The sequence below is a fragment of the Ursus americanus genome, chromosome 21, assembly GCF_024610735.1.
Source record: "Ursus americanus isolate L20-20 chromosome 21, mUrsAme1.1.p, whole genome shotgun sequence".
In the NCBI taxonomy this organism is placed as follows: Eukaryota; Metazoa; Chordata; class Mammalia; order Carnivora; family Ursidae; genus Ursus; species Ursus americanus.
This window is the reverse complement of record NC_142147.1, coordinates 32,067,183-32,079,814: the sequence shown is the minus strand read 5'-3', so window position 1 is coordinate 32,079,814 and position 12,632 is coordinate 32,067,183. Positions and strand designations below refer to the sequence as shown.

Below are 12,632 nucleotides of genomic sequence, written 5' to 3'. Positions count from 1 at the left end.
AACTGAGGACAACTTCAAAGCCGATCCAGGCTGCCAGGCCTGTGAGTATCTCCATCTCAGCCTCCCAGGAGTGGGAGCAATCGTCAGAGGGGGTGACCCTGCATTCCCTGTCATTCTCTTCCATGTGAACCCCCTCCTCTGGTAGGTCTGAGGCCAGGATACCAAAGCAAGTGGAGCTCAGTCCCTCTTCTTTGGGTCTAACTCTGCCTTTTTCATAGATAGCTAGGCTGCCTTTAACATACTGTCCTTGAAACCTTCTTCACGGTTATTAATTACCCTTTGTTTATTTTAATATATTTACTAAATCAGGTACCCAAGGGAATCCTCTGCATCAGTGATGTGAAAAACCCTGTTGCCTGAAGTCAAAGAGGTACATCTTGATTTCTGATTTGCATGTGCTCGTTTCGATGAGTTTTCCATGACGGGATAGCAAGCAAGCAAGGAATGCTGATCATTCCTTAGGTGTGAAAATCTCCTGCTTTAGTAATTTTAGTACTTGGTTTCACATGGAACATAGATGGTGATCCTGGGTGCTGAAGGGTGACGCAGCGTATGTGGGACCAGCATGCATGCGTTTCTGTATTCATCTCATTACATAGGTGTGGTGTACGGGGTACTTAATCCTGGCTGAGGAAACCCCCCCCCATCTTTAGCCTTAACCAGCATGAATCTCAGAGAGCTAGTCCCTCTGCTTGAACATCAGACAGTCTGGGTGAGCCCGTGCAACTAGCATCTGTGGTCCTTGGCTGGCTTTACCTGGGCCTCATAAACATTCCAAATTTTCAGCCTCTTATAATTTACTCCATATTCATATTTGGAAAATTTGGTGTCATTTTAAAGCACAGTGTGTCCCTCACTTCTGCTTCCAAATGTGACTCTGGAGCCACTTCCCACTTCAATTGTAGGCAGAGGGAGAGCGCAAGAGATGGGTGGGGGGCAGATATCTGATTTTCATCTACTAAAAAAAAAAAAAATGAAATTAAGAAATTTAAATGAGTATTCAACTGTAAGTATCCCAGGGTGAATTTAATAATGAAACCTCTTCGTTTAGAAAGCTAGTCCAACACTCGTACACCAATAAGTATTTAGTGTCATTGTTTTATGTATTCTTGTTACCTCTTATTGGCGAATGGAACAAAGTTTGATTTTTTTTTCATTAAAAAATTGCTTGCTGAGAAATCTGCATGAAATACAGTTCTTGATTTCTAGAGAAACTGAGGAGGGGGCAAAAGTCGTACTGTCAAACTGCTGTTTGTCGCAAGGGAGAGACTTTAAGGATCCAATGAATCCGAGTGTTGGAAACCAGAACTCCATTTTCTCCCATTATTCAAAAATAGTATCTGATTACTTACTTTTACACACTGCTGAATAACTGGATTGTGAATATGTAACTATGATTTCTTTCCTAGCCTTATACAAAATTAACATTTTCCCGAATAGTCTTGTACATAGATTTTAACTCGACGTGTACCTTTGGGATTAATTTGAGTGTCCACATATGTGCGTGCAGTGCCAATACTTTATTCTTCTTGTTTTTATTCCTTTCTTTTGTGTCTATCTTTATAATTGGAATTTGAAAACCATCTATTAAATATGATGATCTAGGCCCACTGGCAGGTTTTGTTACATTGAAACCATCCATTTTGAGCAAAGAGTTAATGAACTTTTAAGGTGAGGTTCACACTGGTCCTGACCCTCCTGGTAATTTTTCATATAAGGTTACTGGTGGGAGAGAAATCAAATTTCATCTGTGAACTTGATTGACAGGTGAGAGCAAGGAAGAGAAAGGCATTTGGTCAGATGGGGAATCTGGGGGGAGGAGGGCAATTCCTCTGAGTTACTCCATGATATTAGATATTATAAGCGGATATATGAAAAGTTCAATACTTGATACTCTTGGGAGAGTTACTTAGTGTATATTCAGAAAGTCACTTTGGCTAAGGGATTTTAGTAGTGAAAGCCCAAAATGGAGAACTGCTAGCCTTCTTCTCTCTTGCTAATTTCCACTACGTACAGCTTCGTGGCTTATTTCTGGCAATTTCCTGGCTAGGGTATGAAAATTAAACCACAAACCATTTGGGGAGCCATCTAATTACCTTTCATTTATGTATTCTCAGAAACACAGTCTAGATTATATTATGGTTCTTGGGCATATTACAAAATATCCTCCTCGGCGGTATCGCAAAAAGATTAAATTCTCCTTTTCTGTACCATCCCTTATTCCTGACTAACATTTTCCGTCAGCGCATGTTACAGCTTAACATCCACAAATCTACCCAAACGCATGATTTATCAAGGTTGTGCCTTCTAAGGAAGGTCTTCTCACCTGAACGTCCGTGGAGACAACCACGCACTGCTATCTGGTGTAAAATTTTCCATGGTAGCGTCCCTGGGTGGTGTGATGTTAACATCTTTGCCATGGAAACAAGTGATGGTGTTGCTAGACCCTAATGCCAAGGCTGGCTTTGGAATCCACCTGAGGGGCTGTCCCTCAGCTTGAGTTAACACAGCGGCCCCTGCATTGCACCAAGGGTAACAGTTGGCCTTCAAGACACGTTCTTTCTTCTTGTGTGCTGAAACACTAATCTGCAGGGTGGTGGTGGATCTTAGCCTGCTCATGTCTATGCTCTGCCCATTTCAGATGTTCCCGACATTGGCTAAGACCCATCCGGATTCAACCAAGCCTTACAGAGCTGCCTCAGGGCAGGGCAGGTGGGATACATACATAGGGGAGAAGCCCGTTTGTAGCTTTCCTGTCGCCGGTGGGAGAAGCTGATGGAACTTCTATAAATAGTACTTCCTGGGTTCTAAGTACCCATCAGTTTTTTTTTTTTTTTCTCTAGTCTTAAAATTAGCTGAGTGGACATGTTTTATCCTGACTGTACCCATGCCAATATGAATCCAAACAAATGTAAGGAAGGCTTCATTGTTTTATGAACTGGGATAAAAACAAAAAACATAAAAACAATAGAAATATTCAGAAATCTTGTTTTTATTTTGTATAACTTGACCTCCCATGTTGCCCATAATCATCCAGAGAAATAAAACACAAGCATGGTTTCCTGATGCCCTGTGTCAATGTGGGTGCCCTAGCCTGGCTGTTTAACTCAAACGTAAAATTAAATATGTCATAACCGTGTTTCTGTTGCAGAGCCCATCAAAATATTCTAACAGAAATGGTGAATCAGGTGTTGTCATGCAAAGGACATGTGAAAACACAGACTGTAAGGTCCGGATTCTTGGTGCCTCTGTTTATAGAGTCCAAGTGAGACCAGTGGCTGGTCTTGACTCTGTCTTCATTCCAGGCCCCTCGGGGCTCCTACATACTCAGTTTTTAAAGTACACCCTCCATCCCCCACAGCAGCAAGAACAGAATGCTGTCCTGTATGCAGATTTGGAGCGGACCCATCCATCACAAGTTCCATGAGTATGTCTTAAGAGAATTACATCAACGTATTTGTTGGCACTGAGAAAAAAAAAGGGGGGGATAATTTCATTTAAAGTGTTTGTTACGTGGGCTTACCTAATTGTTTGTTGTTGTTTGTTTATTTAGGTCATGCTTCCACACAACCACCATCCATACCCCCTTTCCATACAAGGCCTGCCTACTGTTTTTCTTTCGGTGGGCGCTGCCTGACTACTGAGCTGATTTAATCAATCAATTATAGCAGAACAGGTGCAGGATAACTAGCCTGATGATGCCATATGAAGTCATATTCTCAGTGAGCCCTAGGATACAGTTGAAGGGGCAACTTAAATGATGCATTTAGAGGGGAAAAAGTAAGACAGAGTTTTGGTAAAAGTACGGTGCTCATTGCTTAACACAAAGTGACACTCCTGGAAAGAGCGTCCGTGCCGAAAGCACACGTTCGGTCCCTGCCTGAATGTCAGATTTAGTGCTGCCGTCACAGACGCCAGTGCGGAGACCCTCTTCACCTGCCCGTTGCTGAATCTTCCATTTCCTCCATCCAAAAATCGCTGTAAAGTTGTTGTTCATTGTCTGCATTTTGGGGTTTTCCCGGCACCTCATGAAATTATCGGCAATAAATGAGCTAAGCAGAAGGGTTGGTTTTGATTTGATTTTCTTTCTTTCTTTCTTTTTTTTTTTTTTTTTGTCTTTTTTGCAATATTTGGAACATGCTGGGGCAAGGGTCAGCCAGTGGGGAAAATTCAGCATGCCTCTCTTTCCAGCGACCACAGGAAATATTACAAAGCCATTTGCACTGATACAATTTCAGGAGGGAATTAACACTAAGTAGGGGGAGGGGAGGAGCAGTTCCAGGTGTTGGGCACGAAACTCAAACCAGCTGTGGGAATCACAGGTACTATCACGGGAGACGACCCAGACACAGGAGCAGTGACCTCAGATGTAAGGCCCTGGAAGATATTAACACCTAATTAACAATCCAGGGGCACACATCCTACAACACAAACCCTGCCAGCAGGAGGTGAGAATGACAGGAAAGAAAGAGAGAACACTAGTTGGGTTTTGTTTTCACCTTTTCCCTCAGCAAGCCTTGTCTAATGACCTGTTATTCACATGCAGCCAGTGAGGATTTCTTTTGGTCATTCCCTTCTACTGAAAACCCAGTAAGTTCGTTAGCTAGCAGGTGGGCAGTGGAGGTGAGAATGGAATTGGTTTGCCCTGAGGTCCCACTTCCATTATATTGGGTTCTACAGAGTTTCTTTTCTTCGTCCCTGGCTCCTTCTGCCAGCAGAGTTGTGTCCTGGGTTTACAGTTACTTTAAAGGGATTCTGAACCAGGGGTGACTCCCCCTCTCCCTGAAAACAAAGTTAATCAAAATGGAGACCTTTGGTCACTGATGGTAGTTAATTACAGGGCTTGAATCTATACAGCCATGGTGTGTCCCCCCTCCCCCCGCCGGCGGGTTCAGATCTTAAAATGAAGATCATTCCTCATTCTTGTACATGAAATGGGGGGAAAGCTGACGGGGGTGGGGGGTCTCTTCCTGGGCTGCGAATTTTGAATAGGAGAATAGAATTTCCTGTTTACCTTTTAAAAATTTCTCTTATTTTCCTACCGTCTCTCTTACTTCATAATGGAGCTTTCAGAATCCTTTCAAGAAATCTTAAGGTGCACACGATAGGTTTCACAGTGTTTGGAATCATGCATGGCATTTTAGAAGGCCACGTAAGTCTGCCGAAAAGGATGTGTAGCACCTCCCTCCTCTCAGCAGTGGCCAAGAGAAGTCAGAAATCCCTCCACCCATCTGACATTTTGGACACAAGCTAAGAACTGCTTTCTCATACTTTGCTCCAGTGAGTAAGCACATACACTTCTGTTCTGATGCCCAAAGACTGTTTTGTTTATTTGTTATTGGGCTTTCCCAGACTTCTTATTTTTATTTTTTTCTTCTCTTTTTCTCCTTGGAAAGCCCAGAAGCTGTTTCTCCCCATTGCACAGTTAGGAAAAAAGTGCAAAGTGCACGGGCCGGCACCCGCTTGCCTGGCACGCGCGGAGGTCTGAGCCCGGGCTCGCCCTCACCGCGCAGCAGGGAGAGTTTGTGATAAGGACTGGATTTCTGGTCAGCCTCGGAGCTGCTTTGCTGCCCAGGGCTGATGGCTCCCAGCTGCCCTCCTCCCCAGCAGCCTTCTGGAGACCCAATCTGCATTCCAGGCCCTCTGGCCTCGCCTTCTTGCCCTTTCCACGTGCTCCTTGTTCTGCTGAGCTCGTGGAGCCGGCGAATCAGATCGCGCGTTGCTGGGGTGTTGCTTTCAGCGTCTTCCCCAGCTTAGTGGTCGGTGAGAGGTGGTTAGCGAACGTGCTGTGCTCTAAACACAGTCTCCGTGGGTAGTCCGCAGACCTAGTTATTCAGAAGCGACCTGTTTGATCTGAACTTGGGTTCCGTACTAGCACCCTGACAAGACCCCGGTCTAAAGGCAAAAAGGTCACGAAATAGCACAGGACGGGTGCTAAGAACCGTCCCCACAGACTGGCGGGCAGGTAGTACGCCTGGCTCCCGCACGGAGCTGGCGGGATTTGAGTTGGAGAGTTTGGGCCTCGACCCCAGAAGAAAAGCACAGGGTACACCTTGGTTCCTGACCGAGAGCGGGAGGTTCCCTTGTCCAGCCAGAGCTCGGAGTTTTCACAGCAGCGTGGCGACAGTCGTCCTGTTCCGGAGACGAAGAACAAAGTAAGGGATGGTTTATTTTTAATATTTTCCTCCTATTTTGTTTGAGCTGGCCGATATTAGTGATGAAAAACTTTCTGTCCCTGTTGCTGGAAAACTTTTATTTATTTATTATTATTATTTTTTATGGCATTGGTGGGAATGGGGGCCTCCCCGGGCATGGGGGGAGAGCAGTTCCTGTAAGGTGTTTCTGTCAGTCTGGACTCAACACTTTACAGTGTCATTTAGATTCGCCATTCTCTGCGAATCTATCTATCATTTCCTTCCACAATAAAAAAGGTACCTTCCCATGTTTGCCACGGTTAACACGGATCAGATTTTCAGTTCAGGGAAGATGAGATCCGGGTGTGTGATTTCATTGTAAAGTCGTCAGGAGTTATTTGCAGAGCTACTGAGGATGCCGTTGTTCTGAGAATGCGATTTTTACTATTTCTTTAAAATTTAATTGGGATCAGGTCACTGTGTGGTTTCAACTCAGGGCTTGCTTGCTTTTTTTTTTTTTTTTTTTGCTATAGCCAGCTGCAGTAAAGTGATTTGTAATTTATAATCAAACTTTGGTATCGTTAAACTAAACTGTAAAAGCTGGCTTTGGGGTTTTGCTCGTAAAATAAATATTTGAAAAATATAGCAATGAGGCTTATACAGTAGAGGCAATGTCAGTACATATATATGTGTATATGAATATATACGTATGAATTTTTGTTCCCGGAGACTCTTAACGCTAGCCCTGGAAAGGCATCTTACAAAACTGTGACTTTCTGTAAACGTCCAAGTATGAGCATACTCTGGTAAGAATGTAAGCACATTTTCTTTAATGAACTTCTAATTTGTTTTTAAAACTCCATTCATAATTCACATTAACTTATTATTTCACTTATTTTATTTTTGCACTGAAGAGTCCACGTATCCATGCTAGAATTCTGTCTGTAAGCTATAGCGCTCCTTAGCTAGGAAGAGATTTTTTTTTTTTTTCTTTCCTCCTAACAAGGAAGCTCATTTAGAAAGAAATGTTTATGTGAAGTGCTTGTCAGTTGGCATTTTTACTGGTTTGCTAACCCAAAGGTAAAATATAAAGCCATGTCTTTTCCTCGCTGGCTTGTTGTTACTAGAAGGGTCCCTCCCTTGTTAGCTTGATAAATAATTTTACTAGGGGGACTCTGCTGTATTTTTATGCTTGCTGTCTATTTTCTGCTTGCTGCAAATAAATTTCTGCACTCAGAGGGCACTAAAACTCCAAACACATGGTATTTTCCCATTTTGCTGCTGGTCGCCTGAAATATTTATTCCATCTCGTGTTTTTAATTAATTTTTTAAAGGAAAAAATAATTTGTGGTTAATATCAGACCAAAGTTTGTCATATATTTCTCAGCACCGTTGGGTTTGAGCAGAGGAGGGTGGCTTTTTGAAGGTCTTAGTGTCTCACATTTGTCCAATTGAAGATAAGAGTTATTTATTGGGGGAGTCCTGAAGTTTTCTCATTATAGATTTCCTTGTCTGTCTTTCCAACTTTAAATATTAAGCTGTTAATATGAGAAATGAATAGGGCTATAGAATTCTATCTAGAAACAAGGCACTCCACAATAAAATCTTTACCTTTGAAAAATGATTCATCATGTGAAAGTAGAGATGAAATTGATCATAGGTATCAATATGGATATCGACATCTACCTGAGTCCCATTTAGACGTGGGATTCATTACTACTGAGGTGAGGTTGGTGTGGATCGCTGGGGGGGGGGGGGCGCGAATGTACATGCCTAAAGATGCACACATACCCTAAAGCATTCTAATAAAGTAAAATAAATGAAAAAAATTAATATATCCTATAATTGCAAACAACAAATATAGCACATACCAGGTGTACAATGAAATGTTTCCTGAAGGAACGGCATGCCCGTTGGTAAAACAAGTGATCATTTTAAGTGAATGCCAGGTTGTTACATGCATTGAAATATGATTTCTTTCAAAGTAGATATGCTGCTTGTTATGTGTGACTTGTTATCTGCTCATTAGCAGGGTTTTATTTTGTGAAATTGGAAAATATTTTTTGAAAGGTACTAGAGACATAAATTTGAAGCCAGATAGCCAGCGCGTGCCACCAACATTCACAGTACTGGGGAGACTGAGTCAGAGGTTATCCGGAGTTTTTGCAGAGATCACCAAAATGAAGAGGAAAATTTAGAAAAAGAACCTACGCACAAGTTCTAAACTATGCACAAAGGTCCAAAGGTCAAGATTTTGAACATTCATTTTCTTCGGTTTTGAACCATAAGACTTAGTCAAAATGTTTTCACTATAGATACATATATTGGTTACTAAAACATGTACGTATCTTATCAAACATGTATGTGGTTTTTATTTTCATATCCCATTAATCAGGGGTTTCAGAAATTAGCTAGACTTTAAGACAGTGGCTTGTTTTTCCCTCCACCTCTGCAGTTTATAGAGACTATTGAGAATCAGACTTTTTTATATTTAAGGGAGAGTTGAGACCCTTTGGTCACTTGAGGTCGATGCCAGTTTGTCAGGAGTTAGAGAAAACTTCCATGGGGTTGAAGACCATGATGTTCCACCCAGCCCTGCTCTTTGGAGGTCATCCAAAGCCTCACAGGCATTGATGACCACAGCTGCCGTTGACTGTCCCGGGAGCCAGGACCTACGCCATCTTTGATGGTTACAGCAACTAGAGGGGCAGATATTTTAATGCCCTTTATACAGATGAGGAAACTCGGGCACAAAGCTATTAAAATATAATTTGAGCCGACACTGCAGTCATGTGGATATTTATTTCTGGATAAATTCCATGCTACCCCTGCCCGGGTCAGCTTAGTCTCTCCTTCCCAGTTAAAAAGCCCAGCGATTAACCTTAGCACATGTAGCATGAGCTCAGTAGCCCTCTCCTCTTTGGTCATCTGTTTCTGAGTTGGGTTGAGTGAAGCCTAGAAAAAAAAATTATAATCTGATTAGTATCTAGAAGGCTGGGACTGGTCCTTCTCATGATCTTGACCCCAAGGACCCGCCTCCAGCTCTAAAGTCAAATGATTCTGTGGTTTGATTTCAGTAGGTAACAGAGAAACCTTTTTCTACTCAAAGATAAAGATTGTCATTTCAAGAGCATTTAAAAAAATAATAGATGGTACGTTTCCTTAATACCCTGTAATGTGTAAAGTGTCAGGTGTGCAATTGACACTCAGGAAATTACAGGATAGTGAAGATAAATCAGCATTAAATCACTCCATTGAAAGCCCCATTTAATAAAAAGTTGTCAGCAAAATCTGTAGTAACATGAGAAAGAATACACAGTTTCTGCATCTGTAAAATAGGATTGTAAGATAGGATTGTGCAAAGGATTAAATACAATGATGTATGTAAAGCACCAGGCACAGAGGAAACCCCCCCCCCACCATGCTTGGCCTTGATCAGTATTATATGGAATAAAACTTTGACCTTGACACTTTGCAAACCTCGATGTGTTTTAACATAACTTTGGTATTATGATATCACACTTATTCCCCTCTGCTCATGTCAAATTGGAAAATGGAAAAAACCTAGAACTAGTTTATGACTATTATCTGTTCTCCCCTGAAAAAAATGTCATGATCCCTTCAAATTTTTTTTTTTTTTTTAAAGGTGTGCTTGGGGAGTTCTGTGGTCAAATAATTTAGGGAACTTACGGATTAGACAAAATCAAGCATTTAATTTTGCTATCATCCCTCTTAGAGCCTTTATATGCTAATATTATTGTGACCCTCCATGGGAAAGGAACGGCACAGCTAGCACACTGTATCCTCCAAACTTGTTTGAACATGAACCCTGTTCCCTAATGAACCATCTTGTGGAACTAACATCACGTAGGACAGTTTTTGAAAAGTGGTGGTTGAGATACTAAATTTTATTTAGGACTCAAGGAGGATCCCTTTACTCATTTCCCCTTATGAAAGTTGTGCTCCGAAAGATGTGTTTGTAATTCTGTGTATTTGTTTTATTAATTGGAGCCCTCTGTCACAGCTGCAGGGCATCCGATCAACAAGAGAAGAAGCATAATTCCATTGATCTGTATGCAGTCAAAAGCAAAGAAAACCTTACCATGAGGGTTTACCCCATAGGTCTTTGCAATAACAGGAGTGACTCATGGGTGCTGTTACTGTCTTCATGGCCTCTCTATGGGGTTTCAGGACCCGCGTTTGGGATCCTCTGCTTTGGTTAAAAAACCCAAGATCACTGTCAAATCCGGCCTGGCCATTTGTGATTGGATGAGCCTTCCTAGGAAATCAGAAGTCCTGTAAGGACTATGTTAATGTCCTAGAATCTTGGCTAGGGACTCCTTGCACATAAAAACTCTGCCTTCAAGTTTCTATTCTTTTCTTACAAGGATAACAGTATACATTAAGGGCACGTATATACAAGATAGGGGCTGGAGGGCAGTTTGGGATGGAGGTTCATTCTTCCTGTGCCTTCTGCTCCCTTCTCTCTTTTTGTACACCTGCTTCATTCTTCCTACAGAAAGCAGGCAGGCCTTCTCCCTGGAGAACACGTGATTCCCGCAGTCACTTCTGGGTTCCACCCTAAACTTGGCTTTGAGCTCCCAGCAGCCCTGGGTCAGAGACTCTTTTAACTCAGTTCTAGGAAAAGAGAGCTGATTGGCTCACCTTGGTCAGGTTTCTGTCTCTCACCCAGCCAGCCGGGGCTAGGGGAGGGTCCTCATCTCAGCCTTCCCAGTAAGATTTCCCAAGAATGGGGTGCATGCAGCAGGACTGGGAAGATGGGCACTTTGCAATGTGGGGGAGGAAATTTGTACCCCAGACTTTTGTACACCCCTTTTGGAGATAGACGGGAATAGAATTAGGCCAGGAACGGATCTCTGAACCTAGAGGCTAGGTTGTCAACCTTGGATGCACCCAGGGAGCTTTTAAAACCATTGAGGCCCTGCCCCCAGACCAATTACTCCGGAACATCTAGGGGTTCAAGCATCAGTATTTGTTTAAGTAACAATTCCCAGTGATTCTAATGCACAACCAGGATTTCAAACTCCTTTTTTTTTTTTTTTTAAAGATTTTATTTATTTATTCGACAGAAACAGCCAATGAGAGAGGGAACACAAGCAGGGGGAGTGGGAGAGGAAGAAGCAGGCTCATAGCGGAGGAGCCCGATGTGGGGCTCGATCCCGTAACTCCGGGATCACGACCTGAGCCGAAGGCAGACGCTTAACCGCTGTGCCACCCAGGCGCCCCAGGATTTCGAACTCCTAACGGAAGACTTCAGGGACCCAGAAAGCGAAGAGATAACTGGTGAATTTCCCATATTTTATCGTTCTGTTTCACAAACTCAGCCATTTTTCAGTTTAAAATTAAAAGGGATGAATGATAGCTTTGTGCTTTTCCTGCTTCATCTGTTCTTCCCAGCCCTTTATTAACATCAAGTCTATGGAAGGAAGGCTTAAGGAAATCAGATAAGGCACGTAGGGAAGGCACATTAGAAGTGCTCCAGAAGCCTCCTCCTTATACCTGACCTAGCTACTAAGCAGCCACACGGTCTGGGCCGGCCTATCACCCTGATTACCCCGTGGAGTCTCCCTTCTTCTCTTTTGGGAAATGGGTCAAGCAAGCCAGAATCAGAGAACTTCCATGAGTCCACACAGTCAGCCGAGTGACCAGGTCATCACAGATCCAGCACATGAACCAAGGGGTTGATACTGAGGATTTTGAACTAGCAGAATGGGTAATTTTAATGTATGATGGTATTCCAAAAAAAACAAAAAAAAATCCTGCATATAAAAGAGCATAATGTATTTAATTATTGAGTTACAAGGATAGATGTATTCCAAATTATTTGTACAAACTTTTACAAGTACCAAGGAGGTGTTGTGTTATTTGTCGTCATTACCACCAGAAAGTTATTTAACTAGTCTGATTGGGCTTGTAGTCGAAACAGGACCGGAGACAATGGTGCTGGCTGGGTTTAACCAAGATGTTTGATCACGTGCTGTCAGACCCCTTGCTCCTCCACTAAAGCTTAGCACTAAGCTGTACAAAGATGGCCCGCTCTGAAGGCACTCTTCACTCTACTACCTTTTACATTTCTCCTCTCCTCTTGGATTCTAAACTCTGTGAGCATGGAGTCTGCTCCTCATTTATTTTTGTGTCCAGCCCAGCCCTGCGTCGGTAAGCAGCACACAGCATCTGTGCCTCGGATCCTTTCCGGAAAGTGGCGGAACGCAGCCACATAAGCAGGAGCAGAAACAGGCAAACAAATGGGTAATAAGAGACTCGTAAAAAGTTTAAGTGACAAAGAGGCCATCTTTGCAATCTGTCAAAAATTAGAGGTTGTTCTCTTAATCCTCTCCCCGCTTTTGAAAAGACCCGTATCCTGACATTTCCTTGACACTTTTGTGGGCTAAGTTTCTTTTCCTGGACGGCTTGTTAAATATAGTCTGCGCCAGCCAGACCTATTTCTTAATGTCCTTTTTTGGAGAGCTATTGGAA

At 42.7% G+C, this 12,632-nt stretch overlaps 1 protein-coding gene across 8 annotated transcripts in view; it reads left to right on the top strand.

Moving 5' to 3' along the window:
* Window positions 1-12,632, top strand: part of MAF (MAF bZIP transcription factor) — a 339,020-nt gene that overhangs the window by 14,640 nt on the left and 311,748 nt on the right. For 2 of the 8 annotated variants that reach the window (XM_045796217.2, XM_087870628.1), the window contains 2 exons: window positions 310-370; window positions 3,362-11,201. In XM_045796217.2, the coding sequence (XP_045652173.1) occupies window positions 310-360 (51 nt within the window). In that variant the 3' untranslated portion in view covers window positions 361-370; window positions 3,362-11,201. Of the gene's footprint in view, window positions 1-309; window positions 371-2,641; window positions 2,838-3,151; window positions 11,202-12,632 lie in introns of those variants that run through there. The other 6 variants (XM_045796216.2, XM_087870627.1, XM_045796215.2 and 3 more) reach the window with 3 other exon arrangements.